A 26,831-nucleotide genomic window follows, 5' to 3' on the forward strand; every position below is an offset into this window, starting at 1 on the left:
ACGTCGCAGTGTCTGAGTGTTTCTAGTTCCCATGTGACAGAAAGTTAGTCTGGCTCATTCCAAAATGGATGTGTTAGTCTTTGTGTTGTGACACTATATATCATCTTGAGTGCATTCTTGTGTTCAGATTGGAGACACTTATACATTTTTAATTTCATTGCTCATACAAGTGAAGCATCTCAACATCCCGTTGCATCTCTGAGAGTGACTGTATGGACGTGTTTATCTCGCTGGACAACTGACATATGAATGTGGAAAGTCCAAAAGACAAAATGGGTTGAAAAAAGGAATAGATGTATTAATTTGCAAGATCCATGGTAGGGCTGCTCGATTATGGCAAAAATCATAATCTCGATTATTTGGGTCAATAATTGATATCACGATTATTAAAAAACGATTATTCATTTACTTTGAAAACATCCATTTATTGGAGAAAAAAAACGTGAACAGTATGTTTTTAACAGTTGATTACCCTGAACTTTAAGTATAATTCAACTGAAAAACCCAAAAAAAAAAAAAAGTAATAATAATAAAAAAATAATCGTTTTATTTCGATTACGTTGTTTTCGTAATCGTTGCAACCCATAATCGTAATCGCGATTAAAATACGATTAATTGAGCAGCCCTAATCCATGGCATGTTTTTATTTAAGGAAATATTCTAATTTAATCTATATTTATTGTCTTTTAGCCTTTCAAAAACAACATTGTCAATGCTTTTAAAAACGGTTTAGCCTCCGCCTTGACCCAGACAAAGCATCTAATCCTATAGCACTGAAATGTATAGCTTAATATGATTTTTTTCAGTGTGATGACATCTTAAAATATGACTGAACATTCAAGAAAACAACGTTCGGTACAGCCCTATATACAACCTCTATCAAATATAAATGTTTGCTCCTGTTCAACAATGGTTATTTGTGTGCCAAAAGCATGGGAATTGAGGCTTCTTCTGCTACATCCCTGGGCTCGGACCCAACTCAAACTGAGAGCTGCTGTGCTGGCTGCTCTAAAAACAAGCGACCCGAGTGAAAACCGGTGCAATTAGAGTGGAACTGTGACCCGGACAAAAACAGCAAAACAGCAGAGGGGGGAGCGGGGGGGCTTCATGCAGCGATCATTAGTCTGGTTACCTCTGTAGGGCTGCTGGGGTACAACTGACAGAGAGGGGGGGGGTGTAAGAAGGAAGCAGAGGCTCGACAGAGGGAATGCCGGGAGGAGTGGACGTCCTCCGACAACAGGTCTGCCTCGCTGACATGGAGCGCATCCTGTTTCAACAATGCAGGAATAAGCCTTTAATGCCTCCAGAAAACTGATGCAACACAACTTCTGCTGCCACAATAAATGAAGGATTGTGTGAATCGGGTTCTGCCGTTTGCCCTTCCTCTGTTAAAGGGTAACTTCTGTATTTGTCAGCCGATGTATCTGCAACTGAGCAGAAAGAATGTCTGTCGCATTCGTTGACTTTGCATTTCAACAATATTAATGATGTTAAGAAGCTTTCAACCCCTCGACACTGGCTTTTTTGAAAGCCTGGACCCTGCTTTAAAATGTTTCTCAGATTCACAGTACACAAAAGTGTGGCCCAAATGTGTTAGTTTTTAAAGGGGCTCATTACGCTCATTTTTAGGTTCATATTTGTATTGTGTGCCTCGACTGGGACATGTCTCCGTGCTTTAATGTTCAAAAAGCTCTTTATCTTCCTCATACTGCCTGTGCTGCAGCACCTCTTTTCACCCTCTGTCTGAAACCAGAGCCCAGTCTGCTCTGATTGGTTAGCTGGCCGGCCCCGTTATGATTGGTGAAACGCTAAGATAAAATAAGATAAGACCTTATTCATCCCAAAAGTATGGAGATTTCTCGCAGCAGCAGCAGCAGCTTGTCAAACCAAGAGATGGCCCGCTGCTTACCGTGTGGGAGAGCAACTTTGGAATTGTAGCGTTTGCAGACCCTTTACATGCAGCAAACACTGCACTACAGGAAATGGAAAACCCCAAACCCCCAAACAGGCCCCTCTTAGCTCATGAACAGGGTCCAGGTACATAATAGCTGGGAAACACAGGAGTTACCCTTTAAATCACCAGCTGTTGCACATGTCTGACGGTGATGTGGTGACCATGTAATGATTAGTTTGCTCCACATAATCATCGGCAACTCCACATTGTAAACAAACGGGCACAAACAATCCTGCCATTAGTCTGATCACTCCTTTACAACACTTAGAGTTAAAGGGCTTCATGGGGTGAGCATGGAATCAGCTGAGGCCTGAACAGTCCTCACTGTTTTCAGGCCGGGAGCACGGAGGGTGACTTTGTGTTTCTGGGAGTGGTCGTACCTCTCTCATGGCAGTGGAGGACTTGGGGAAGTGCTTTCCTCCCGTCAGGCTGTAGTATCTCTTCTCCAGGGCGGACAGCCTGTCCTTCTCCTGTTCGGCACACATATCAGAATTAGAAAGATAAAACACAGGTAATAATCTGTACTTAAATACTTAATACTCAGGGTGAGCTTTTATTCCATGTACTCATAGAGCGAGTGTTACTTGGTACCTTTTGGAGCATTTGCAGGGTGAGGGTCCGGTCTTTGGCCAGCCGCTCACACTCCTGAGACGCCTGCAGGCCCAGCTGGTTGGCCTGGCTCTCCAGGGCAGACACCTTCTCCTGGGGGGGGGGGAGAGAAAGACATCATTAATGCAAGCTGCTCTGTGACAGTGTGGCAGGACAGGATACATGGATGCCTGACTGCAATGTGTCTGACTTTAAGACCTCTGTGTGGAAACGCCAGATGTCTGTGGTGGAAGTTATAATAGTATTGTTGAAAAGAAATATTGAAAACAAACAACAACCTCTCCAGATGTTGGTGTGCGAGTGGACACTGTATTCTTTTTACACAGGATTCTAAATAACCTTTTTTTAAAGCTTTATAGTTCATTAAAATCTATTTTAAATCATTAATCATTTGTAATATTATTATCATAAATATATATATAATATGATATTAACTAATTCAATATATATGAATTATAAATTAAAACATACAAAAATATATATATTCATACAATAAATGTAGCATCTTTAAATAAGATGAATCCATTGTTTTTCAAATGGTCCCTTTTCTATTGAATTTCATTAAATATATGTATATTCATATGGGAGCAGTGTTACTTTCAGCTAGTTTAATTACATTTGGTTGCATTGTATTGTGGGTATTCTGTGTTGAAAGGGTGCAACTACTTTTAATACAAGTCTAATATCTTTCAAGAACATTTCTCGTTTGTTCTTCAACCTAACCACGACCATAGAAGTGTAAAAAATAGGCTAAATGAAAGGATTAATGGTGATAAATACACAAAAACAATAACCCCACAAAACGTCATTGATTGGACAAATGTAACTAAATGGAGATCATTACTATTATTTAGTTAATTCGGTATAAGAATGTCTACAGTGTCATTGTTTGCTTCAACTCCTACACAGAAACGCATACGGTACAAAGCATTATGTACTGAGGTGCTGAAGCCTGTCCGGAGTTCCCTCACCTTCCTCTTGGCCACGCTGCGATGGTACTCGGCTCTCTCCTGCAGCAGCTGCTGACTCATGGTTTCTCTCTCCTCCTCCAGGCTGCTCTCTCTCTCCAGCTGCTGAAACTCCAAGTCCTCAAACTTTTTGGTTCCTGTTTCCAAGGCATCTCCGTCCTGATGGAGGCCCAGGCACAACAACAGTGGTTACACACACTCTCCGTAACACACTGCTCAGTTTAAAAGCCATCCACTATGCTCAGAGCGTCGTTGCTTAAAGAACAACTAAACGTATTTTTTCACTTTCAATTGTTCTTTGGAAGCTCTGAGAAGCAAATAGGATATAAATAATTCTGGTGATTATTTATTTCAAAGTATGAGCTTAATTGTTTTCTCTCCCATTAAAACATATTTGCCAGGATACTTTTTTTTTTTTTAAAGATAAATCATTTATAATTAATAATAATTTCGTTTTAATTGATTTATGCTCTCATCTGCCTCTTGTGGCCAACATAAGTATTACCACAATGTCCTGTTTCCCACCTGTTTTTAAGTCACATACCAAGGAGAGAAATAAATTAAGGGTCACCAGTTTTTATTTCTCACTTGCCTCTCAGGGATTACATTTCTTTTGCAGAATAGCTGAAGCTCTTTTTGGGGAACACTACAAGCACCGTGCTTAGTCAAGCAGCCGCTCATGAAGAACATGCTTCTACTGCAGCGCAGACACTGGTGTGTGTGGGGACTACATGGACCGTAGTTCACAGGAGGCAAGGGACGGTGACGTCACGCTCAGGTTATTTAACGCTTTTAACTGTTTTCAATTTAGCACCCAAGAATGACACGTAGTAGCAGACTGGGCCTGAAACCTACAAAGGAATACAAAAATAAAAATTATATTTCAGAGTCGGAGAGGAAATAACTCAAGACCTTAAAGGTCTACGAGACAAAAAAACTTTGAATTCCTGAGATTAAAGTTGTACATTTATCAGAAAAACTCACAGATTTACAAGGAAAAACTATTTCTCTGAGATAACAAACACGTACAAAAATTAATGCCAAAATAATCTCCATGTTAAAATGCCTAATTTGACAGCAGAAATAAATGTTTAGAACCTGGTAAAAAAAATGTTTTGGTTACCCGACATTCTTTTGAACCTACAATGTTCTTAGAAATCCCCACCTGTTAATCATAATGATCTGCAAACAGGACTCTCAAAGCTTTTTCCCAATACAAATAAAAACGGACAAAACTGGTAGAGAAGATCCATCATTTCTTTTAAACAGCAGCACTCACTGACTTAAGAGAGTCACAGGATGAGAGCGGGGGGGACACAGAATGGATCTAGTCAGGGCCTATGTTAATCGATTAGTCAGCAGTTATACACATAATGACAGAGGGGGGGTGCAGATCAGATTCACACAAGCGGTGCAGCGACGCCATCACATGATGCACATTTTACCAAAAAGCATCACCAGCAGCTGAGGGGCCCAGGAGCCGTCAGTGGGCTACTGTGGACCTGAGGGTCTCAGTAGCACGGAGGTGTGGTGCGGCAGAGGGGACATTACTGTCACCCGTGGCAACAGCACGTCTGTGAGGGAGCACTGAGTGTGTGTGTGTGTGTGTGTGTGTGTGTGTGTGTACACGTGTGTGTGTGTGTGTGTGTGTGTGTGTGTGTGTGTGTGTGTGTGTGCGTGTGTGTGTGTGTGTGTGTGTGTGTGTGTGTACACACACGTGGTAAACCATATGTAGTGGGCCCCTGCTGAAGGGTTAAAGGTGCCTGGAGCACTATGTGTGAGGGCATGTGCCGAGGCCTGGCACACACATGCTGCTCTGAGGCAGAGATACGTACAGGAGCAGTGAGAGGGTGGGGCTTCAGGCAAACTGTGTTAACGGTTTTATTTATTTTTTTAAATGAGCTGTCAATCGTTTTTTTCTTTCTTAAGATTTGTCGAGCCACTCGGGCCTAAATTGAAGAGACTGAGGTTGAAAAGGGGCGACGGAGGGGAAGACACCCAGCAAATGGTCCCAGATCGGATTCGAACATGAGCCCTGGATCGAGTCAGTTCAACCCAGTTAGCAATACAGCAGCCCATTGGTTAAAATATATAATCACAATTAATTGCATGATTGTCCGTAGTTAACTCGCCATTATCCCTTCAAAATAACATAATACCTTCATATGATAGATATCACATTCTGCTTTTGGATAACCTCCCACAATGCATCACCCAACGATTCTTTAGTTTTTTCCACTTCTAAAATATAAACTTTGATCTCATGATTTACGGTTCTTGTATCTTTGTGTCGGTAGGTGTCTGCCTGCCTGCCTGCCTGCCTACTATTATTATTTCAGAGTCCTAAGGCCCGGAAATGACTTAGCCTTATTTCACCAGCCTTATTTCACCACCTCCGTCTCCCTCATCTCTAAGTCAATGGTTTTTGGAACTTGTTTATCGACAGATTCTCACAAAGCTAATGAGATTTCAACGTTTTGATCTATGACATAAAATACGTTTTTTTATGCTACTCACTAAAAGGTTTTGGGTGGGATGGTATCTGTGCTGATTTATTAGGTATGTAGGTGTGTGTGTGTGTGTGTGTGTGTGTGTGTGTGTGTGTGTGTGTGTGTGTGTGTGTGTGTGTGTGTGTGTGGGGGGGGGGGGGGGGGGGTCTAGGTGCTTCTGTTGTACTGGTGACCCACCCTTTTGAGCTGTTCCTGCAACTGTTCCCTCAGGGACTCGGGACAGTTATGAAGCTGGTTCTCCAACTCAGCGTAGCCCTCCTGGAGGCTCTGCAGGGCCCGGCGCTCGGCCTCAACATTAGCCCTCTCCTAGAAAGACACAACACACACCCACACACAGGATGGATGGACAGGGGGGAGAGAAAGAGAGACACACTGCTCAAAAATCACGCCATGCAAATACAAAGCTGTAGGGTGTTAGCAAACAGACATGTCGGGACATATTTTAAGGGCTTGGCAGGGGACAGGAAGTAGGTGCTGATTTGTCAGGATGTAAGCAGTCTGGGATCCACAAATTGTATGTGGTCTTCAAATAGCCAGAACATATCATTCCAACTCTCCAAAGTGTTCATATACAATTCCAATAACATTGTATAGTGCTTTTCTTTCTTAAAACGTCCCCTGTCAAAGTGACAATTAAAGGCTCTGCATGCCCTTAAAGAACATACTGTATATCTTTTCTAACAATTATAACTCAATTAGGTTGAACAAAAAAGTTGGTCTATAATTTACTTGGCCGTAAAATATTTTTTAAATGACGTGGTAAACGATGCAATGTCTGACAGTCGTTACTCTGTCTAAGCAGTTAAACTGAAACATCTCGTCTCTTTGGTGCTAATCCTATGGAAGCCCTGAGAAAAAAAGCTCTGATGATCCATTTTTTAAGTCTGATCCAAACACTTCTCTCCTGTGTTTATGACAGCTGAAAATAAGGATCATTTTAATTTACTATTTTTTGTCAAGTCATATTTTTTTTCCTATGACAATTATTTAATCAAGTGTTTTGTTGTTGTAATACTCGTGTTGGCCACAACAGACTAAAGTGCAATCTGAAGTTACCTACTGTAACTCCAGCTTCTATGAGTATAGGCGTAGCCCTCTAAGGCTATCGCTATTGGGTAATCCCCTGCGCAGCACTGAAACACTTGTAGTCCACGCCCATCTGCGAGGTGGGCCCCACCTTCGGTCTCACTTCCGGTATAAATAGGAAGGAGGCCCGACAATCTGCTCCGACACAAACAGCTTTTCTTCAGCTATTCGTGGAGCCAGTGAGGCCCGAACCTTAGAGGGCTACGCCTATACTCATAGAAGCTGGAGTTAAAGTAGGTTTTGACGGACAGGATCGTAACATTTCCGTCAAAATCCATTATTACCCGTCGGCCTGTACACAACTCTGCCGGGGGGGAGCAAATGCTCACAGACATTGCAATGATCTGTACGGCAAAGTTAGGTTTGGAAACGGTATAATTTCCTTTTGGGCGGGCATGCATAACACGGCATAACACCGGAGCCCCGCTGCGGGGAAACGTTGGCGCTGTTCTGACTTTGTTCTAATCTGTCAAATTGATGGAAGGCTTTCAGATTTTTGCTAAAGAAAATCCGCCATAGACGGAAAATATTCGGTTAACGCGAACTCTGGTCTAGACTCAGTAAATGGATCACACATTTTAGTTTTTTTCTCAGTTTGCATCTCATGGCTTCCATACGTTTCAGTTTTGTGCTCTGGGATACGAGGTTCATATTGAGATGTAAAGTAAAAAGGACTACCAGGACTGACAAGAGTTCTCTTTCGTCTTCAGAGATGAGGGTAAACAGGTGAAGCTTTCAGCAGGTCTAAGCAGTTCTTCCCCAACGTTTCTATGTCAAATGTAGTTTAACATTTCCCACAGAATATATATCTTGTTATCTTAGATGTATAAACAAATGTCAACGTACCCTATCGTACAATAACACAATCTAGAAACACACAATTTCAGATGTCTATCTTGCTTGTGTTCAAATGTGGTGAGTTGTATGTAAAAAGAAGAAGAACCCCCCTTAAACCACTAAAGAGAACATGCTAGTAGAGTTTCATCTGTCCACTATTGGAACACTTTACTCAGTGTCTTTCAGGACCCGTGCACTACAGAGCCCAAACAGCCTTTAAAGGGCAGCTTCCTGACCAGCAGGGTCTGTCATGCAGACGGGAGGAAACAGGTGAGCACAGTGTGTGACAGTAACTGTGAGTGAGGAAGAAGCAGAGAAAGGATTAAGGGTTATTGGAGGTCAGTTAGTTAGCAGAGTAACAAAGGAGAACAAAGATGGAATTTGAAAACTTCTAGGGAGCAAAAACATGCAAAACAATTCCCAAAAAGGTCAATCCAATCCTTTTTCCAGCCCTTTATACGGCTGGAGTTGACTGTACCAAGCATTCCTGAGGTGAAGAATTGAATAGATCGACCCAGACAGGAATTCTGAATTGTGTCGGACACCAAAAGTGACAAACCATCAGAGTTCAGAGAGGTTTAGGAGACTGCAGGAGCACAGGCAGAGAGTGTATACGTGTGTTTTCTGGTTTCCAAGAATGTAGAATGGCAGATATTTGAATCCAGTAGACTTGAAATGTAATTGGCGGATTCAAATCCAGCATTTAACATGTGAGCTGTGTGCATCCACTGCTCTCCGTACCTTGTCCTTCTCCCTCCGGATGGCGCTCTCCAGCTCGTCCAGCTTGTGCTGCAGCTGGGTGATGATGTCAGTTTCAGCCTCCATCTGGTCCAGCTCCGCCTGCTTCTCGCCCTGCAGCAGGGCCCGCTCCATCTCCGCCTGGAGGGGGGGGGGGCACTCAGTGTTACCGGTGTGTACAATTACAGAAGTATTAGAAGCTAAATGTTGTCTAAGTATTAAAGTACTGTTCTGTTCCTTCTGACTAAAATATTATGATATCATCCGATTAATAATAATAAAGAATAAAGGTGAGAGCAGCATGTCCTTTTTTAGCTGACAGAGGTGGAGCTATTACAAACTACTTTATATAAAAAGGTCGGATTCACAAATCTGTTTTCCTATTTTGGCAAAGCAGTGGATCATTTGAACATTTATCACAATTAAACCATGTGAGAAGTTTAAAGGAAAAGCAATCTATTTGGTGGAGTTGTTTACTAACTCCATCAAAGTTAAAGGCATCTGAAATTGGACCTCCCAATACCCATAAAAGGGATGGTAACCACTAGTTTACTCTTAACTATGTGTTGGATTTCCAAAGCTTCTTATAAATTGTGTCAAATCTTATTTTCTTTTTGTAAGATGTGTTCGGACGGCCAGTGCCTTCAGTGAAGTGGCCTGGTTAGACATCAAGGCATGATTTGAACCCGGGTACTCGCACACCGAGTATATGGGCAGCCACATCTAACAACTAATCTATACGGTGGCCCGATTGTGTCAAATCTTTATCTGTCAAACAAATATAGCCGCCAAATATGGAATCAGCCTGAGCTTTAGGTTTTAGGCCGCCACAGAGTAACTGAGGCACAGTGTAATGACGCTGTGGAGAACACAAGTTTTAGGTTGATTACAATGTAGGTGTTTCACTTGAGTGCAGCCTGTGTTCACACCGAGGTAAACAACAATCTGTTTCCGTCAGCTGTCGTACCTCTTGTTTGGACTCCTGGAGTTGTTGCTCCAGCTCCGTAAACCGGCTTTTCAGCTCATCGATCCGAGCGAGAACGCGAACGCGCTCGTCTTCCAGGTAACCGAGCTCCAGGCGGCCCGAACCCAACGAGTCCTCGTGCTGCAGAGGAAGGGAGAGAGAGATGGGCGGTTTCAGTGGGTAGAAGTTTGGAAGTTATAACCCATTCAAACCAGATAATGGCACATTACAGCAAAGTGCAATGCCAAATGAAGATGGCATTCACTAAAACCCGTATATAACAGCAGCAGCAAGAGAGGAAAAAGACACGAGGCGATAGATAGGTTCATGCAGGAGCCACTGTAACGAAAGGCTTCATCTGTCAGACCTCCACAAACAGTCTAAAAGGCCAATAAATAGGAATACAGAATGGACTAAGTAGTTGAGTTTAGTGGTGTATCGCCGATGTATTCCTCTAATATTTACACTACAGCAATCATTTGTTCAATAATTAGTTGAATCAGTCCCTTGATTTTTTTAGCCAACGATTATGTAAAGACAACATAAACTAATAACTTTGAATTATTGACTGATATTGTTTGTACACATGCCGAGCATAGCGTGACAATCAAGCCGTTAGTGACAAAGGCTCTTCTACGTGCTTTACAATAAGACAACTAGGATTTCCTGAATTTTGATGGATTATTTTTAGAAAGCTGCATAAATAACTAACTGTTCACCGTTTAGCTATACATTTATAAAACAACAAAATAGACGAAGGAGCATTTTTACTTTAACTCCTTATTTTTAAATAAATATTTTATTTGATATTTTATTGGACATTTTACTTTTCTTATGTTTCTATAAATATATTATATTTTATTTAATGTTTTTTATTTGAAATTCTAAACTAACTTTTTTTGGATAGATATTTAAAAACAATTATTTCATCTAAAATTGAGCAGTCACAAACTTGATTTCCCCCCACGATAAAAAAGGTATTGTGATTAAACCTGATGGCAGATATTCACATGCTTTGGCATAAAGGACTTATGCACACATTCCTTTTGAAGCTTTCACTTGAAGAACCAGTGATGAAGCAAAGCCATGTTCATTATTAGCACATGCTGGTTCCATAGTGGCATGCAGAGAGCGTCCCCTCTGACCTGTCTGTCCCCATTGTGCAGAGCTGCGCTGAGAGCAGGAGACGTCCTCACCTCCTGATGCGTGCTCTCCGTGCTGCTGCACTCCTCCTTCAGGTTCTCCTCGTCGCTCTCCCTCTGCCTCTGCAGCAGACGCAGCGTGGCCTGGGACGGCGTTCCTCCCAGGATGTTCTCCTGGGACAGCATCCGCCCCGAGCCGTCCGTCAGCGCCCCGGGGAAACCCGTCCTCCCCGAGCCCAGCGGCTCCAGCTCGCTGCCGTCTCCTTTGTTGTACTCTGCGCAGAGGTTCAGGATGGTCTCCAGTCGCTGTCTCTCCTGTGACAAAAAGTATACACTCGATTAAACAGGGACTTGAGTTAAGGGTTTTCTCAAACCTTAGCAGCAGATTGGTTCAGAAGACACATTATCACATACTTTACAGAGGCCCTGTTATGCTTTTGGGCTTTTCCCTTTCCTGTAGTGTGCCAAGTATGTTTGTGTGCATGTAAATGGTCTGAAAGGAAAAAATCCCAAAGTTCCCTCCCTGCCTGAAACGCTTCCATTGGACTTCCTTGTTTCTTCCACAACACAGTGACATCACTATGTAACACTTGCACTTCTATATGCTAGCGCTCAAACACATTGCACGCTGATATATGACTCATTTCTTTAATAAAAAAGGAGCTATATTAGTTTGTATATCTTAACACACTGATAATAATGTAAGCCTACGGAACATTAGATCTGTGGTCGGGAATATGTCCCTTCTTTTTCATTTCCTGTGTGTGTGCAGGGTGGCGGGCGGAGCTGCTGATGACAGCTGGACAGGGGAGGAGATAGCAGGCTTGATGCCAAAAGAAACATGCTTTATTTGTAATACATTCTACATTATATTTGCTGCATTCCGACAGAAAACACTGATCTGTGAAACAGGTGGGAGGAAAGGTTCTGGGAGGTGAAACACTTGTATAAGTTACTTTTATTTGTAACTGTGGAAACACAATACTGTCAGTATGAAACAAAACCAGGGATTTAGCAGGATCAAAATATGCCATTAAGTCTCTTCGAGCAGACATGAAGTTTGTCATGACTTCTCTCCCCCCTGAAACAACACAGCCGCCCACAGGACTCCCCCCGAAAGCTGCACGGGAGTCAGATATGTGTCTGGTTGTCCAGCTGTCACTATGAGGGGTCAGCCCACCTATGGGGGGCCAACAGGCCAGACTCTTAATGTCAGCTGCTGTCTGCCTGCTGCTGTAGCCCTGTGCTGCGGACTCAGCGTCTCTCAGGTCTGCACCGCACTGTGAGCCTTAAGGAACATGATGGCTCTATGCTTAGTGGCAAAAATAACAACGATTCGCTCCTGTTATCCGTGCTTAAAGGAATATTTAAAAAATAAAGTAAACGAGACTGGTATCAACACTAAAGTAAAAAAAGAGCTTTTAATGGAATGGCAATGTCTTGCTTGAATGATGGGGTTTTCCACCCATATATTGAGGAAGACTTATTTAATATTAAATTAAGAGCTAGTGTGTGGACCATGCGTTAAGACTTTAGATGTCCACTTTTTGGAACTGTATATGGATGGAAACCAATTTTGAAAATATCCTTGCTCAGTGTGCGAAAAAGTACACGTCCCACCGTCCGGGACGTGTTATTTACAATATCGGACAAGTAGATCTTTCAATTGACTTGTCCGGCGGACAAGTGACGTTTTTCGCCCCGATTTATTGACAAATTATTGATACATTCAGTTTACAAAAGGCAGAACTCATTCGCAAATTGTCCGTGTCCGCCATTGTTCGTTTATAAATGTTAGTTTCGGTTCTGCTTGTCGATTCCTAAGGAAATGCATCTCGCCGCTTTCTGTACAGTTAGACGGGGGCGGGGCGGGAAGTGTAGCACCGTGGCAGGGTTGGGAAGCAAAACTCGGTTCCGAGTAGGAACAAATAACAATTGTCCGGTACCGGGATTAATAAGAGTTGTGAGGACAGGAGGCCGAGCCCCGCGGACTGCAGCTCTCTCTATGCTCCGTATCAGCTGATCGCTGCACGGTGCAGCTCAGCGTCTCTCTCTCTCTCTTTCTACACACAGCGGATCTGCTGCCCGTTAACAGCCTCATCTTTGTCAAACGTTCTTATGTTCTCTCTCTAACACGTAATGAAGGTTATTAAGCGTTTTAGCTCCTGTGTTGTTAATATTGACCACCATTTCCTTTATGAAGTGAAGCAGCCTCCCTGTCTGTGTCCTCGCGCTGTCCTCACATCCCCGGACCCCCAGGCTCGGAGGAGCACAGGGATGTCAGTATTGTTTATGAAGCAGGGTATAGAAAGTACATTATTGAAATGCTATTTATACTATTTATTAACTTTTACAAACAGTGAGTAGCTGGGCAGCTGCAGCATGTGTATTGCAGGACATGTGTAAGCGTGCAAGTGTCTTTGAGTTGTAGAAAAGCGCTAGGCCTATAGGCTATAAATATAATAATAATAATAATAACTTTATTTGTATAGCACCTTTCATACAGGGGATTGCAGTTCAAAGTGCTTTACATCAGTAAAAAACAAGACATAAAATCAGTGTAAAACAAGCAGCAAGAGCAAAATAAAATAAATAAAATAATTAAAAATAAAAACATGGGGAATAAAACAGAGAAATAGTGCAATGTCAATCACAGAGAATAGTGCAGTATAATAGTGTAAAATCAGTCAAATGCTTTGGTAAAGATAGGTTTTAAGCTGCCTTTTAAAAATGCCTAATGTATTGGCTTCCCTAATATTGTTGGGTAACATGTTCCACAGTTTTGGGGCGTAGTTTACAAAGGCTGCATCACCGATCTTCTTTTATGACTCTTTCTGGTGACCTCTAATAGACCTGCATCTGATGATCGCAGTGTTCTGGCAGGTGTGTAGTTCATTAGAGAGTCAGCAATGTAGCTGGGTCCTTGTCCATTTTTAGAGCCTTGTATATGAGGAGAAGTACCTTAAAATCAATTCTAAAAGTTACAGGAAGCCAGTGTAGAGTAGCTAAGACAGGACTAACGTGTTCCCTCCTTTTGGTATTAGTCAGTAGTCTAGCTGCAGAGTTTTGAATGAGCTGGAGTCTTTGTACATTCTCAAACTGCACCACTTAGAACTAACTAAACAATGCAGAGATTATTTTTATATAATTGTATTCAATAACCGTAAGAAATTCAACAGTATGAAGTGATTTGTAAATAGGAATACAGATTTGACTTAATGTTTTCATAAATATATTTTTCTCCCAGTTTGTCATGGGACTGATTTACCCTCTCAAAGAACCGGAATCGAGAACCGAAAATAACCAGAATCGAAAAGCAGAACCGGAATCGTTAAAATCCAAACGATACCCAACCCTATGTGTGATGCAGTAAAATGTTACCGCTCACTTACGTTAGCGGTGTTGTAAAAACTGTGGGAAAATGTAAAAAATACGATGAGGAAGAAGATTCCAGTGGCCCCAATTTTTGTCAATTCTGGACAAGTGAAAAATGTATTCGGACAAGTAAATTGCCAAACTCACTTGTCCATGGACAAGTACTCTCTAAAAACTTTTTCTCACACTGTTGCTCCTTTTATATTAAAGTATTGAAACGATTCCAATGGAGTGTTATTCTTTGTATAACTTCTAGCACAAAACATAAGATGTCCTGAATTTTGACGTTCGTTTTTTGGTCACTATAACCACACGTGGCAATCAGTAGTAATAAAATAAATTAAATTAAGTAAGTCATCAAATATAGCATTATTTATCTAAAGTTAGCTAACTTTGGATGTTAGCTTAAAAGCTATCGCTGAGCAACAGTTGGTTTAATTTCTTCTGAGCTGCATTTAAAAAAGTGCTATTTCCTCTTTCAAAATGTATTTAGTCTAAGATGTTTTAATAAAGAATGTAAGACATTTCTAATAAAAAACAAAACAAATATAGAGTTACGGTTTGACCTTATGACCAATAAGTCTATGAATTGTGTTGCAGAGAGTGAGTATGATAACATTTGAACACATTCGCTTGTGTTAAAAGCAAAGGGGTTTGGAGCAGAGGAAGCCCCATCTGTTTCCTGTCGCGTAGGAACACTTGGCAGCTAAATAAATGCCCTGGTGTATCTTCTCCCCCAGACTGCAGGAGCACAGCCTCCCACTGTGGGAGCATCTGCATGATGAGGAGCTACAGCCCCACCATTAGCTGCAACCTGTAATCTGTAGCTTCTAACTGAGTGGGCGGGAGAAGTAAAAGACCCCTTTGGGCTGTGTACCAGTGCTGCACATTTTCAACAGAAAAGAGTCAAACTTCAAACATCTACTGGCAGGTCTACAACTACTCATGAGTCCGCCCACTCAACATCTGCTTGAACATACAGATTAGACCACTCAGCGTTCTGACGCCCCGTGAGAAAGGCGATTGAAAGCCGGCTCTATCATTGTCTCGTTTCCTTGCCAGACAGCCTTCAGGCTACCAAACCTGTATGATGCATGAGTAGCAGGATCACAGACAGATTTGAAACCATTAAATGTGTTATGGCCTCAACATAAAATCAACTCGTCGACACAGAATCATATATGCAACCTGTGCTCAGTGCATGCTCCTTATCAGCCGCATGTTGACAGTTTTGCGTGAATCCCATATTTCCTGTGGTTCTCAAGCGGGACTTTTAAATGCCAGACACATTTTTAAGATCAGACGTTGTTTTCCAGAGGCACTGAACATCTTAAATTACAAAATAAATCTGTAATCAAAACTTCACTTGGATCTGAGAATATAGAACAAAACTGCGTGTTTACTCACTCTCATGATCGCTGGGACAAGTTACAGCTCAAAGCTTGAAATGAGGCACACGCTCAAGACAAGACAGATTGGTAACAAGACAGATGAACACATACTGGCTTTAAAAGGCTGTACCACCATCTCCCCCCCTCTGTGACACCACCTTAACAACAAACCCCCCTCATCCTCTGAATGACAAAGCTCCATGGTAACAGTCAATCACCTGCTGCTCCACACACCACAACCAATGATTTCATATTGATTCACATTGGAGCGGTCTTCTTTGATAGAATGTGGCAGGTGTTCATATTGAGAAACTGCTTCATTTACCAAGGGTTATAAAATAGATTTCAAGTGCACGCAAGTAGGCTAATTGCCACCAATATAGCATTTGGTTTTGGTTGTACTCTAAAGTGTCATGTCGTTAGCCCTAGCCTATTTCCTACTTGTTCCTAGCTGTAACTTGAAAGCTAGCATGCTAACGAGCTACATAGCAAACAATTAAGTGGGACCATTTCTTTAACATTATTCTAATGATAATATTAACATATCAGGTCAACACTGCATCGACACTTTTACAAAAATGTAATATTGTGACATGAAATATCCATAGTGTGAATGTTTATATAAAGGCTGGTGGACCAGATATATATCAAGCTAACAAGCTAAAGTGAAATGCAATTAAAAAAAAGATGGTGAAAACCATGGCAAATTGTTATGTGGTCACCAGATGTTTTGTTACATCACCTGAATATACTATGTATAATGTATATAATGTAGATATGTAATGTCATACATAATATAGAGCCTAGATTCTCAACTTGTTTATAGTAATTAGCCTAGCAGTCTGTATGTTAAAAAGGCCCAACTAACATGATACATAAATATGTTAACAGCCTGGTACATATATGATTTGGCTTTAAGTTAAACATAGCCTTAATAAACATGATGACCACGGTGAAAAGCCAAACCCAAGGCTGATAAAAGGTATGTTAGTCCACATAAACGGATGACCTCACCGTCACCTATTTTATACCATCATTGTTTCTTTATTTTTGGAGCCGAATTGTCATTTATGGTTATCATCAAATTCATTGTTTTGTCTCAGGAAGCTGATCTGCTATCAGTTGGAACAGCCTACATGAACTCTGCTGTGTCACCAGGGCTTAGAGAGAAAAGCCAAGTCACAAGTCTGAAACCACCAACAACGTGATACACACACAAAGCTAAGTTTAGCCATGGTTTGCTAAAGACCTCCTGAAAAGCAGTGTAATCATACACTGTAATAATATCAAATAACACGGACACAAAATGTCCTTTGATGATTAAAAGTGAGTTAGTTTAGTAATATCAGCAGCTGCTGTAAATCCCAATCGCGTGAGTGTTTAGAAAGAGCCTCAGTGCAGGGTGATAGTGCTCCAGACTCAGTGGCTATCAGAGGTCCGCACTTCCAGACAACCGTGAGTTTTTAGAGGAATGCCTGGTTGCCAGAGTCTCTGAGCTCCCCACCCACAGACACATTCCTAAGGCCTCCACCGCTCACCTAGTGGGCGGCTCTCTGGGTGTGATGAAGACAGATGGAGCAGGTGATGTTTCTTTCTTAATATATGGCTATTCAAAGCTAATGGTTCATAATAAACCCTACTGCCAAGTTGACTTAAAATCGGCCCGTTAATTCATTGTAAACCTGCAGACAAACTGACCAACAACCCAAACCAGGTCATAACTTTAACTGTATTCAATACAATTATTTCATTGCTAAAACCATAATGAATAATCCTGAAAAACAAACCAGCAACTCAAAAGTATGAAATCCAACGGAAACTTTTTTTTAGATGAAACAACTGGAAGACGAAATGACTACTCTCAATGCCATTTACTTATTGTGTTCATGATTCTCTTGAGACAGTTTCTGAAAAAGGGGTCTCAAACGTTCTCAGGTTTATTTGGGCCGGTTCCACTTTTCTGCACACCTTGCTAAATGTGAAATGGAAATAAGACGTTTCCATGCTCAAAATGACCAAACATAGAAAAAGAGACTAAGGGAAATGACGTAATGTCACTTTAAACTCAGTAAGGAGTATGGACTTCCGATAAGTAATGATTCCATCTCATGTATTGTAGACAGTATTTCTAACGTGACATCCCATGTTGTCAGTGTTCCCTCTTTAAGTCAGCACGATCTCATCACTTTACTCTTAACTTTCCTTATTTTCATCCTCGCAGCAGTCGGCATCTCTTCCTCATGTCTCCCCCTCTCCCCAGGGAGTCAGCGTCTCCTGTTTTCTCTCATGCCCTTTAAAGTTTCTCCCTCCTCTTCCCCTTCTTCTCCCGAGCGCCCTGGGGCCATTCCCTGCCTGCGTAATTCAGATCAGAGCAGCTACTTCAGAAGTGTACAGCCGTATTTTCTTCACCTTCGTCACAGGCGTAAACAGAGTTCTCAGGCTCATAGAGTAAACCGGAGAAAGTTCAACAAAGCTGTATTCTCTACATATATCTGCAGGGGCGGCGCAACAGTCTGCAAAACAAATCCCATTCATGATCAGATTCTGATCCTTAGAGGGTCTTTGAGTCCCAGAGGGAGGAACAAACAGATGAACCTAACAAGAGATTTTTATTCTGAGGCTGCTTTTATCTTCTTCTCCTCCCCCTGTGGAACACATGAGCATCAAAGCCAGACGGGGGGATAGGACAAGCCGGCTCTCCGCGAACCTCTCAGAATAATAAGCTGGTGGTCCTGCGCGTTGATGTCACTGGAACTGATCTCACGATGAAACTGTGGAGTTGTTGCTCCCGAAGGAGGCCGTCTGGCATTTAAACCGCTGAAGCTTCCTCTTCAACCGGGGTCCAAGCCCTGGAGGCGTCTCTCAAAGTGACGACTGGGGTTCCAATTATCACGTCAAACACTTCCAGCGTAGAAATAAAAACATCAAAGACTATATACAGTGACTAAAGGCAGGGGTTGTGTTTTCAAGTTCCCAAAAACACTGCTGCCGATAATAAGAAGGCTTGATTATTGTCCTAAGACCGAGATAAGTTGGCAAGAACTGCAGTTGGTTGCATCAGCTACGTTAAACCATTTGCTGTGCACAAGAAATGATGAGATGAAATGTCTATAAATCAATAGCAGCTGGTTGGTGCAGTTGTGCTGTACAGTGTATCCATGAGTGTTTGGCCAGAGGAGATTTATAGAGCCAGAGTAAACGGCAGTCCTGAGCAACCATTCGTCCAGCTGTCAAACGGGGAGATGCACACAGCCGCCTGGAGCTCAGCAGCCACTTTACAAGGAGTTCTATGTAAACTGTGAGCTTTTACGGAAAGAAAGAATACTACAAAAAGGTTGTTATCTATTATGGCAAATGATAGTATTCTGAAACTGTTAGAAGTTTCTGGAACTACATAGCAGAAGTTCTTCAACAGGATCTCGTGTTATTCATTAGTCCAAATCAGTCAACGAAAACACCTAAGATATCCATCAAGAAACGACATAAACAACCATGCTAGTAGCTTTGCGCGAATTGTCAGCACCCTCGTACAAGTTGGGTTACTGAATGTCCAGAGTGTTCATTGTGGCTGGTGTGAAAACAAATATCCAAGTGTGAAGAAGAAGAAGAAGGGTTATAGAAATAAAGTCGCCAATGACAAAGTCGAAATGGAGCGAAACAAAAGATTCATGAAACTTTTGTGTGATGCCGAAATTCTTGGACACATTTACGGAACGCCTACAGTTCGAGACCGCTACATGTCAGTGGTTCAACTGGTGTAATGTTGCGCCTCCTGCACGCTCTACCTCGGTACAACCCTCACTTAAACCCAACAGATTCAAAGTCATTTAGATCGATGTGAATTCCTGTTGTGTCAACGAAGAACTCCAGACAATGTGAGGACGTGAACATACCACCCTCTACATTCAACACCACTCTCGGTGCCAATGCCTTTCTCTCCAAACAGGCCTTTCCCCTGTACAGTTCACAAGCATTAACCCCCCAATAGTTTGTCTGGAACAGTGTTCGTTTCCAATAGACTGTATGCAAACACTTAGTAGACCATGAGGAGATATTTGTTGAACTTGACAACATTTTCTATTCGAAAATATATAACATTTCTTCATCTTTCAACTCAAATGACTTCCATCGACTGCCGGCATGACTCTCTGACCTCTTGACGCACTTCAATAACCCCCATCTTTGATAAATCACTCTGGCTTTGATGTTGTGACTTATCGTCTGATAAATATGTGAAGTATTTGCCAAAAAATACCCCAGAGAATGGCTCAAGATGTCATTCTTACATGTTATGTTAACTGTCCATGTGGGAAAATATATACTTAAGGGATTATGTTAGTACATATTGCAGGATTCTGATTCACTTAGTTACGTCACTTTTGAATTCCCGTACGAAGCAAGTTCCTACGTGCCCCTCAGGTTTGAAACTTCCACACACCACAGATTAAGTCAGTACCCCTGCCTAATGTGAATACAACATATATCTCAAGCTCGACAGGCACAGTGAAGCAGTGTGAAGGCCTGAAAGCCCCCCTTTGTTAATATCGGACCCCAGCAGCAGTGGGCCTTTCCAAACATTGTGTATCTTATCCAAATCAGAACCATCACAGGAACATCCTCAGTCTCTGTAAATCCCTTCAGAGATAGACAGAGTTTGTTCATATTAGCAGCGGCATTGGTTACCTTCATGAGTGCTGCCACGCTGTTGAGGAAGAGCGGCTTGTCTTTAGCCAGAGCCAGCAGATAGAGCTGCCCCCTGCTCTGACCTCCGCTCAGCGCCGGGACAGTCCTGCTGCCAGCCAGCACATGATACCGGTCCATGCCACACACACACACACACACACACACACACACACACACACACACACACACACACACACACACACACACACACACACACACACACACACACACACACACACACACACACACACACACACACACACACACACACACACACACACACACACACACACACACACACACACACACACACACACACACACACACACACACACACACACACTCAGACACTGGGGATCACCAGCAGTGTAGCGTTGTTGCTCCCTATGCCTCCACACAGCTCCTCCTGTACTGTAAAGTGATTGAACAACCGGCTGTGCTACTTGGGGACGGATGGAGAGCAGCCCCCCCCTCCCCTCCCCAGGTCTTGTGAGAGGAGGTGAGGGATCTGTGTGAACAGGGGCGGAGTTACAGTTCAAAATATGTAGGGACTTCCTCGAGTGGGAGGCGGCTTGCCGTTTGGTTCTAAGAAAAGCAGAGGGGCTAAGTTTAAATATTTAGTGGAACATCACACTCTTTGTTTTGAAATGGACTAATGGATTAAATAATAACAAAATATATATGACTTTTCTTTTACTTTAGGTAACCGGTCTGCAACAAGCTTGACGTTTTAGCTTTAGCAAATGCTGCATATTTCCTCATCGCCTCATCATTTCTCTTTTGCCTGATCAGTAATGCAGCGAATAAGGGCAACTCTTTGAAGTGCTTTGTGTGACGCATATAAATAAAAACTATAAAGACCTACAGACAGTTATATTTAAGTGAAGCGTATCAGGGGTTTCCAGAGTCAGTGTGGCGATACATAACAAGGAGCAGGCCATGTCAAAAGGTGTTACTTCCAACCCTAATAACTCTGAAGCTACGGAGCCACTTCAAACGTGATCCTTGATGATTTCACACATTTGATTTCAAATGTTTCTTTTTCTTTACTTTTGTTGAGTTGTGCATGTTTGCTAATATTTTTGGACTGTCTTATTCTATGTGGATAATATGTATGCATTTTTTTTTTTTTGAATGGGCTTAGTTCCCCTTTAAGGTATTCAGTTTAATTTCTATGGATTACTGCAACGCATATTTTAATATTGTTATTAAGACTATTTAGTTTTCTCTCTAAGGAAGTACGATGATTGATAAACGATGAAAATAACCTATTCTGATCATTCTGATATTATTTAATGCATAAATGCCAAACAATCTCTGGATCTTTTTCTGCTACTAAGATATTTGGTTCATTCACTTTAAGAACATTACACAGGTAGACGACCCCCTCTAGTGGTGAGGTCACAACACAGTCATGAAATGATCATAGTATTTTCAATGTCACTCCTCTGCTGTATATTCTCTCATGATCACTTTAGCATCATGGAGAGAAAGTAGTCCAACCTGCCTCTGTGACATGACCCGTCCTAATCTGTAATTGTTTTCACACAGGAAATCCAAACAGGGCATATTTGTTGATGTTGTCTCAACACTGGATTACTGCAGCTGTCCTTTGGACAGGCTTTTTATCACTGTCCCAGATTAACAGTCACCTTAACTGTCTTTTCTGTTTGAGCCCTTTTAGTTAAAATTCATAACAGTAAGAAACGTAGTATCTGCCTAATGATGTGTGCACATCCGCAGGTTGATCCCTTGTATTAACATTTCAATTTGTACAATGTTTTATACAAAAAAGGGTAAGGCGTGTGGCGTAGTGGGTTGTCCGTAGGTGTTCGGATCAGGGAGTCACAGGTTCAAACCGCAATATTGAGTATTGGATAAAAGCGTCTAACAAGTAACTTGTAATGTAATTCACAACTCTGTAAAAACGTTTAATTAGCAATTATAAAGCTACACGTTCTGATTTTAAGTACTGTTTTGACATACTTGATATAACTTACCTGAGTACTTCAATGTTATGCTACAAATAATTCTACTCCAGTACATTTTGGATGTAATTAGTTTTTTTAATCTACTGCTTACTTCTCTTTTCACCTTCTGTCTGAAATAAGAGCCCAGTCTGCTCTGATTGGTTAGCTGGTTGTGTGATTGGTCAAAGGCTTAGAGATGTCCCGACCCTTAGCCTATCACATACAATGTGTTGGAGCTAAAAGTGTGAGTGTTACATATGTCACTATGTTACGGAAGTAAACAAATGAGTCCAATGGAGGCATTAATAGGGCCTCTTTAAGTGCTTCCTCACCACTGACAGTATACAGTGTAGGTGCAGGATATATTTGGCAGCCTGAGTGAGCAGATCTCGTACCCCGGTAGCTGCTGGATATTTCTGGTCGTTGCTGGTGTTCTGTTCGACAGTGTGAGAGTATATTTGGTCTGTCAATCCTTTTGGACAGCAGCAAAGATGCCAACAATGCAGGAGGAACATTTCACTGTGTCACGTACAGCCAGTGATGGAAGAACTAAGTACTAAGTATTGGCATCGAAATATACGTATAATACTCAAAAAAGTTCTGGTTATGGGTTCTGGGAATCTTCACCTATAATAATACATCAATGTATATTTAACGCTTCAACACGTGTATTTCGGTTTATTCACGGCATTCATTTTGTTATTCTACAGTATTGTTGTTTTATAGTTATTTGTTCATGTATACAACCCAATTTGTGTTCTTTGAAATTGAAAGGATATTGCATTGTGTTTGTTACTTTCGTTGCAGTGGCTTAAGTGTAATTTGACTTGGCTTCCTATTTTGTATGGATATGCTTTTATTTTGAAGGAGAGTTAGCGCTGTTGACAGGAAGTTGTTGTTGCTATGGAAACAACGTGACGGAGATTAACGGAGAAAAAGTCATATCTACATATACAGATGGAGAAAGTAAACGATAACGTCTATGGTTAAGTGTTAGCACCCCCAGAAGAGGCACAAGCTCTTACGTTGATATTGGAGTTTTCAATAAATTGAATTGAAAAAACGAAAAAAAAAGAATATCCGAATAACGAAATTGAAACCCGAACAGTAGGCTACTCCAACGAACGAATATTCGGGTACAGCCCTAATATTTATTAGTTGATTTCAACTTTGTTTTATGTAATCATCTGTATCTGGAAAGTAACTAAAGCTGTCAGAACAATATTGGCTTCTATAATTTAAAACATGTAAAAGTACCTCAAAATTGTACTTAAGTCGAGTACTCGAAATAATGTACTTCACTAAATCCCAGCACTGAGTACAGCAGACATCTGTGTCACAAAGACAGAGTTGAAAGGCACTCTGAGAGCACAGACCCCCGCCAAGGTTGTTTACCAACGTGAAAATGTATGTGGGTAACGGAACTGCTCTAAAATGGAATGGGTTCTTCATGGCTCTTTAATGACTACACCCTTTCAAGTAAATAAAAATGGGGCCATTAGTTTCTCCATAAACATGCTGGCAGACAGACAAACAACCTAAGATAGAACGTTGCCATGCCGCAGCTCCAGCCATTAATACACCATAAAACGGAAAATCTTTTCTGAGAGGAAGCAATACAATAGTTTCAATATCATCATTTAAAATCATTTAAAATCAATATTGTGAGTCAAGTCGTAGGTTTATTTAGTATAAAGTATACAGCGAGCCTGTCATCAATGAAAAAAGAACACTGACAGGATCCTGATCAAACTGTCAGTGGTCTTTTTTTGTCATTCTCACGGCACATTACTCTACACCTATTTTGACCTTGATTCAATATGTTTGCATTATTCTCATGTCTCGGTTAAAATCATCATGTTGCGCCTTTTTCTGAGGATCTGTACCAAACAAAGATATGTTCTCTAAATCTGTAGAATGCAATTACTTGGCCGGGACAGCTTTTAGGCACTTCAAGCATTTATTCAGAATATTATTTTGACACATATTTCCTGCCTTTAAGCCTCTCATGTTGGGCTTTACCAAAGAAGCATTTAACAATGTTTGACATGAACCAACCTCCCCAGGGGAAATCACACCGGGATCATCACAAAGAGATAATGTATCACTTTGAGCTCAAACGGCCAAGAAAAAAATAGCAAATGACAATTCAAGAGTTTGCCTTTGTGAGTTGAAAGAGAAGCTTTCTTTATCCCTCTTTGAAGAAACACGTGCTGGTCTGATCTGATTCTGTGTAACAGAAAGTGATGAGGGAACCCAACGGGCTGCTCATTCAAAACAAAGCAGTATTCCTCATAACGTCATAGGAGAGATGAGGTCATCTTCAGTGGACTGAAAAACAGCCTGGGTGTCAGACAGACGGAGCACGCTGCGACTCGGCTAACAGGCCAAGTGTGTTAGCCAAGACGGAGTCAGACAGCCATGTGGAGAGAGCAGCGCCAGGCTGGACCCAAGAAAACAGCCCCCCCCCCAACAGACTGCTTACTACACAGGGCGCATCCTCAAGATCCAAAGAAAATGTCTCCTCTCCTTTTACACAGCTGTCATTAAATGATAAGAGTGTTAGTTTTTTTAATTTAATTTAAAATGATACAACTCACAGATGATAATTCAGATCTTTTTAAAGGGTGAACTTTTTTCTTGTCAGTGTTGAAAAGTCTCCTCTGAAACACCATGGACAACTTAAAGGGGCCCTTATCTACTTATTTGCAGGTTCATAATTGTATTTAGTGCCCCTAATGCTACACGTTTTCATGCTTTAAATGTTCAAAAAGCTCTTTATTTTCCCCATAGTGCCTGTCTTTTCACCCTCTGTCTGAAACCAGAGCCCAGTCTGCTCTGATTGGTTAGCTGGCCGGCTCTGTTGTGATTGGCCAACCACTTAGAGATGTCCGAACCCTTACCCCATCACGTACAATGTATAGGAGCGCAAAGTGGGTTGGTGAGAAACTCCCTCTGGAGTGATTTTTGGGATTGTAGCCTTTGTCGACCATTAACATGCACACAATCCTATAAACACACTGCAGGGAAGAGAAGAGCCCAACACATCAAATAGGGCCTATTTTAACACTTGGCTTGATAATAATAACAATAAGGTGAGGGCACATTTTGAAACTAGGTCCAGTGGCAGCCAAAGATCTTTCCCTGTCAAATATGGAAATATAATGGGTTTTGTCTGTTTCATTTCCTATTAAAGTGGATATCTTTGAGTTTAAGACTGAAAAAACTTTCATTAAGAAACTGGAATGGATATTTTTTCCATTCATTTCTGACATGTTATAAACAATTTATTGGCACATTATTTGATAAACAAAATTGGCAGTTGTAGCACTATTCTTTGTAGAGTATTCCAGACTGTGCTATTCACATGGGAGGCATTTAGTGGACTCTTGCATGCTGGTTGTCGAGGCAACAAGGGTGCTCAATGACTTAAATACAATTGAATGCCAACTTCATGGCCCAAGTTTATGACACACGTTTTCAAGCAAATACTTGAAGTCTCATAACTCATGATAACCCTGAAGACATTGTCAGCTATCAACAAAGTGGGGTTGATATCGTGAATGCGTGTTGACCATAGAGCTATTTGTGCTATATATTGCAAACATTGAATATCTTAAAAACATATTGCATAAAAAGTCCTCAGGTTCTCCCAAATATTTCCACTAATTAGGTTGGGATGCCTAGACTCACTATAAATATTTCAGCACTCCCTAACAGATGGGGGTATTAATCAAGTGTACAATGTAATTAATCTACATTCTAACAGCCAAGCCTTTTGCAGTGGGTGTAGTGCGCTGCTGTAGTCTGGGTGTAGTGCGCTGCTGTAGTCTGGCAGCAGCCTCCCGCTGCCTCGGAGCTGTGTGCGCCTGTTGATTCCACAATAACACTCTTTTCTCCCGAATAAACTTCTCCGAGGCTCCCTGTTCACACAACTTTGTTTTTTGGTAATCAGTTGTGTGAATGAGTAGCAGGCCGTGAGCGAAATGATTTAAAAACAGACGCTTTAGGGCAAGAAAAATGTGTCATGACAGTGAGTCAACTGTGGCTAATTACAGGCCCTGCAGCTCCACACCCTGCCTCCTCAAAGAGCTGAGAGTGTCTGCGTCGGAAAGAACAATAACATCACAGGCTGTGGAGGAATCCTGCCTCTGTATCTCAGGCACCTTGTCCCTGTGTGCATGGGTGTCACTTTGTTTTGAAAAGTGGTGGTGATGCATTTTTTTTAAATAAACAAAAAAGGCAAATAGAGTAGTGCAGTGATCTCGATTGTTATCGGCCAACCCAGAAATGAACATCACAAGGGGTCCCTCAACAAAAAGCACTGGGATATTCTCATTGCAATACAGTATACTTCAGGAAATAAATGCTGTGCCCAACAGACGTTTGTGATAATTAACATATTTTGGTCAGCAGGATAATCTCCACATATTAATAGCACTTTGTGTTTTTGAAGCGTAAATGCAATCGGCAGGAGTAAGAAGCTAACGCTATGCTATAAACAAACTACTTGGTGACAAGCACATTCATCATAGTTTCACCATACGTGTAATTGTCATGTCTTCCCATAACTGTGTTGAAACACCCTGGATACGTTTTTCTTG

At 41.5% G+C, this 26,831-nt stretch overlaps 1 protein-coding gene across 3 annotated transcripts in view; it reads right to left on the reverse strand.

Annotated features, from left to right (window-relative positions):
* The window catches only part of phldb1b (pleckstrin homology-like domain, family B, member 1b), a 131,431-nt gene that overhangs the window by 25,365 nt on the left and 79,235 nt on the right, over nucleotides 1-26,831 (reverse strand). For 2 of the 3 annotated variants that reach the window (XM_071205330.1, XM_034097025.2), the window contains exons 7-13: nucleotides 10,812-11,123; nucleotides 9,670-9,807; nucleotides 8,706-8,843; nucleotides 6,219-6,347; nucleotides 3,535-3,690; nucleotides 2,546-2,656; nucleotides 2,335-2,424 (exon numbers count right to left, since the gene is read on the reverse strand). In XM_071205330.1, the coding sequence (XP_071061431.1) occupies nucleotides 2,335-2,424; nucleotides 2,546-2,656; nucleotides 3,535-3,690; nucleotides 6,219-6,347; nucleotides 8,706-8,843; nucleotides 9,670-9,807; nucleotides 10,812-11,123 (1,074 nt within the window). Of the gene's footprint in view, nucleotides 1-1,132; nucleotides 1,268-2,334; nucleotides 2,425-2,545; nucleotides 2,657-3,534; nucleotides 3,691-6,218; nucleotides 6,348-8,705; nucleotides 8,844-9,669; nucleotides 9,808-10,811; nucleotides 11,124-26,831 lie in introns of all 3 variants that reach the window. The other variant, XM_034097024.2, reaches the window with a different exon arrangement.

This window comes from Pseudochaenichthys georgianus, chromosome 13 (genome assembly GCF_902827115.2).
Source record: "Pseudochaenichthys georgianus chromosome 13, fPseGeo1.2, whole genome shotgun sequence".
NCBI classification, from domain to species: Eukaryota; Metazoa; Chordata; class Actinopteri; order Perciformes; family Channichthyidae; genus Pseudochaenichthys; species Pseudochaenichthys georgianus.